Source organism: Meleagris gallopavo, chromosome Z (assembly GCF_000146605.3).
Source record: "Meleagris gallopavo isolate NT-WF06-2002-E0010 breed Aviagen turkey brand Nicholas breeding stock chromosome Z, Turkey_5.1, whole genome shotgun sequence".
NCBI classification, from domain to species: domain Eukaryota; kingdom Metazoa; phylum Chordata; class Aves; order Galliformes; family Phasianidae; genus Meleagris; species Meleagris gallopavo.
The window spans coordinates 1584611-1589253 of record NC_015041.2 but is presented as its reverse complement, the minus strand read 5'-3'; the positions used below and the strand labels follow the sequence as shown (position 1 = coordinate 1589253).

At 40.8% G+C, this 4643-nt stretch overlaps 1 protein-coding gene across 1 annotated transcript in view; it reads left to right on the top strand.

The window, feature by feature from the left end:
- The window catches only part of KATNAL2 (katanin catalytic subunit A1 like 2), an 18868-nt gene extending 14982 nt beyond the window's left edge, over positions 1-3886 (top strand). Inside the window, 3 exon segments of the mRNA XM_010725157.3 lie at positions 2280-2442; positions 2956-3058; positions 3362-3886. Of these exon segments, the coding sequence (XP_010723459.2) occupies positions 2280-2442; positions 2956-3058; positions 3362-3501 (406 nt within the window). The 3' untranslated portion in view covers positions 3502-3886.
- The last annotated feature ends 757 nt before the right edge of the window (positions 3887-4643 follow it).

The window sequence follows — 4643 nt, the reverse complement described above, 5'->3', positions numbered from 1 at the left end:
GCTGCAGAAGAGCTGAGTAGAGGGGGACAATCACCTCCCTCTCCCTGCTGGCCACCCCTTTTTTAATACAGCCCTTATTTAATGCAGAATAAATGGTTGAAATTGGACCTTTCCTACAAACCTTATTAAACAACTGCAAATCGTAAATGGGGAAAATAGAGGCTATTGAGCAAGTGCAGCTATTTTCAATGGATGGATTTGTAGCTCATAAAGCTTTTTTCAAAGTAGAAGAAGTTAACACCTACGCAGGGAATTGAAGCACATAAATAAGCTTGCTTTTGAAGTTGGCTTTCATAGGTCTGGCACTAGTCTGGATTTGCTTCATTTTTGCTTCACTTCTGGGTAACAGCCCAGAAGGTTTTTATGATTAATGCTTTTCTGGCTGGTTCTTACAAGGGTGCCATAGGGACATATATGGGGAAATCCTCTCTGTGTTCATAAAATGTAATTTTTGCATCTAAGTAAAAGGTAGGTTTTCCGTGGTGTGAGACTATCAACAGAGAAATAGATGCCCTGTTTCTCTGCTGCATGGACATGCTGAAAACCTGACTTGATGCCTGCTTGGGGCTCACAGGCTCTTTAACTGGGAGAATGACTGTAAGCACCCAAAATTTATGTGGAAGTTAGATGCACAAACAAGCCTGGCTCCTAGCCTGGCCCAATAGTGTGAGTACAAAACCATCAGTGGCTTTTATAGCTATACTAATACAGAGTATGTGTGTGAATTTGGGGGTTTAAGTCTAAGACAATCTCATGAATTTAAATCAGTACAAAATCCACCCCATTTTGTCTTTAGGTATCTACATGAAAGCAATTGAGCAGACTATGATTTAATTATGTTCTAGTTGGGTATAAAAATGCTGAAAAATAAGTAGCTACAGTGTGAACAGTTAAGTTTAAATAACACATCAAGAACCTGTTCATCTCTTGTGTGATTCATTAGTAGAATGAAGGTCACCACGTGGCTGGTGGTGGATCTCTGAGTATACACTTGGAAGAGTATTTTAGGAGGATGGAAATCTAGTGAAAACAATGAGCATCTTACACCAATAGTGAAGCTCCTAGCCTTGATATGGAATTTTTTGCTTCCAGATAGGTCAGTGGGACTTGAACTTCCTTAAAGATCTCACCTAAATGTTTTTTGTGCGTGTTAGGCTAGCAGCAGTCTTAGAACCATATAGCCATTAAGGCTGGAAAAGAGCAGTACAATCACCAAGTCCAACCACAACCCATCCACAGCATGGCCAATAGCCGTGTCCTCAAGTGCCAAATCTCCTCTGCTCTTGACAAAAATCTTGAGTTGTGTAGGGGTATTTTATAGCAAAGTTTCAAAATACCCCTGGTATGATAGCACAGAGGTTGTGGCTTCCCAGCAGAGCCCTGTGTGTTCTTGCAAACATTCGGTATTAAGTTGGATTTCAAGAGATTTGTATAGCTTGGATATTTATTGATTATGAAAAAAAAAAAAGATAGTACCAAGCTGCTTTTAGATGAATGAAAAGAAGCCTAAACAAAGCTCTTTACGCTGTCCTAAGCTGCACTGCCGCTATTGATCTTCCCCTTCAGCCTGTGTTTGCTGCCCACCCTTGCTTCCCACTGCTCATCAGCACTTGGTATGGACAAATAACTTGTCAAAAGAAACAAACTGGAAATGAAAATTGTTTATCTCGTCTATCTCCATGATATTTGGCAGTGCTAGGAAGGAGTGATGCCTTATGATGCCAACCTTGGAGAGCTCTGAAGAGCCACCCACCCTCTCCCGTAGGAGATGTATAGGTTCCTCATGCAGGGATTTTTTAATACATCTGTGCTGTTATTTCAGAGGCTTTTTGGGTTGGTGTAGTGCTTACTATTCTGCTCTGGTTGTTGTCACTAAACTGTACATTTGATCACTAACAGAACGATTCACTCTTAAGATAACAAAAATTTGTATTTTCAGTGGACAGAGAGACTCCTGATCCCTCTGATGTGATAGCCAGGCATCCTGAGGTCTGCAGAAACCTGGGCTGGCACCTTCTTGAAGTAGTGTTTGTGTGCAGACTTTGCTGGAAAAAGGGTTTCACTCAAGGAATCGGTGTAGTCTTTTGTTTGAAAGAAGAAATTTGTCATGGAATGCTTTGAGAAAGGAACAGAAAGAATCAATCTTTTTTCTTTCGGGCTTCATCAATTCATCACAAGGAAGTGAAAATGAAGAGTATTCCTTTGAATACTCAAAATTCCATTAGAATTTTGGCTCATTGACACAACACACTGAGGTGATTCTTCCTCTCTGCTTGCAGGGAGTTGGACTCTGCCATGCTGAGGCGGCTGGAGAAGAGGATTTTGGTCGACCTCCCAAATCAAGAGGCACGGCAGGCAATGATCCAGCACTGGCTGCCACCTCTGAGCAATAGTGGAGGAGTGGAGCTGAGAACCGACCTGGACTACAGCTTGCTGGGCCAGGTGAGGTAGCACTGCAGCAAGGGCTCGAGGTCCCAGCTCACCAAGCTGGGAGCACTTCCAATCCATTGGGGTAACGAGCAGTTAATTGCATAGGGAAGGTTTGTGCCAGCTCCATTTTTGCAGGAGAAAAAAGCATTCAGACAGGGGTGAGACCAATAAGGAAATTGGGCTTGCTTTATTCAGCCCCTTATCACTTCCTAAATTCTTTGGAAATACCTACAGCTTGTCCAGTTTGACCATTTTCACTTCTGTTCAAAGAAAGTTCCCTATTTTGTTTCATAAAGGAAAAAGAAAGGGAAGAAATATAGTTATTTTATTAACAGGGAAGATGAGGACACAGAAAGGTGAGTTTTAGTTTAGTTTTAGTTTACCTACAGAAAATTAGAAAGAAAGGTGCAAGGAGTTGGACTCACTGATCCGTGTGGCTCCTTTCAACACAAAATATTCTATGATTCTATGCTTCTAAATACCATTGCTTTCTGATTTGTAAGCCTGAAAGCTGTAATGTTGTAGGAAACCGATGGGTACTCTGGCTCAGACATCAAACTCGTGTGCAAGGAAGCAGCCATGAGACCAGTGAGGAAAGTTTTCGATGCCCTTGAAAACCATCAACCAGGTACACAGCTCCAGTTAGAGAATGGGATCTGGGAAACGCTGAGCTATTGCTACAAGTCTGGAAATTCCAAAGTCCAGCAGGTGGAGCTCTGTCATCTGCTTAGAAAAGTTCTAACCTGTATCTTCCTGAAACATCTAGCTAACATCATCTGAAATTGAGCCTGTTTTTTGTCAATATCTGTGCTCTTTGCATATGTTTGAATTTTTCTTTATCTCACTAAGTTGTTATTTTTTGGTATACTGGGCAGGATCATAAAAGAGTGTCTCTTGGTACTGAAAACCACATTGGCTCTATTTTCTGCAGGTAACAGTAACTTAGCTACAATCCGTTTGGACACGATCACAACAGCAGATTTCCTGGATGTGATCACCCACACCAAACCTTCAGCAAAGAAACTCAGCCAGAAGTACACAGCTTGGCAGAGAGAGTTTGAATCAGTCTGAGAAGAAAAATCCCAAAAGACTGAGTCCCTCAAAGACTTTCACTATCCAAAATAGCATTTATGCCACCTCCGAAGGACTGAATGGTGATGGAGAAGGGAGTGCTGAGTTTCTGGGAGAAGAGAAACCAATAGGAAATGTCAAAGGACATTAAAACTCCAGCCTTAACTTCAAGTATAAAGATCTAAAGATGGATTGCTTTTCAGTCTTTATTCTCAGTAGCTGTTTACAGGTTTGGAGTCCAAGAACCGGAGCAGGTGATGAGGGTAACTCTCCTTTCTGAAACTCACTAAAGCCTCACAATCAGCACAGCTCTGCCAGCAGAGACCTGTGTGCCTTTTTAACCAAGCTTAAGTGATTGCTTTCAATGAAATTGAGCTTAACAGTGCCTGGTACATTTGGTTGGTTTGTTGTTTTCGTATGAAATTGAAGCCTTAGTGTATTACTTACTGGTTTGGGTTATTTCCAAGGTGGAAAGGGCAAGGGATTAGAAACAATTTGGAGTTGTGGTAGAAAAAGCAATATAATCTAGCATAATCATGAGAGAAGTTTCTTCCCAGGATTTTACTTAAGAGATCTCTCATCTCCCTGACCTGACTTTGACTGCAGTCCACAAACCTCCTTTATGCTCTCCAGTAACAAACAACACAGATTCAGAAGTGCTGCAGAACAGCAGATGTTTAAATTTATTCACAGCTGTAGGTTAACCTAACTGTAAGTAACCCACCACCTGGCTGCAGCCAGACTATCTTTCATTTAAGGCAAGCTTCCCATTCATTCATCACAATGATTTTTTGTTAACAAAGAATGAGCATGGCTCATTAACAGAAACCTGTATTTTCAATAAGCTTAATAGTTCAGTACTGTATAATTACAATCTAGTAATTTAAGACTCAGGAGCACTATAAAACAACGGTAAAGGACTTTGATTATTACAGTTTGCAAATGGACCAGAAAAGCTATTTCCCATCATTACAGAGTTGGTTCAATATTGGTGTGTTTAACACAGAGGAGAAGCAACACACACGACAGAATTAAATTTCATTTTACAGCTCTACTAACCAACTGTGTAAAAACTTGAATATGTCCCCATGGCTCACAAAGGGTTTTTCCCATAACATTAAAAAGAAACAAAAAAAAACAAC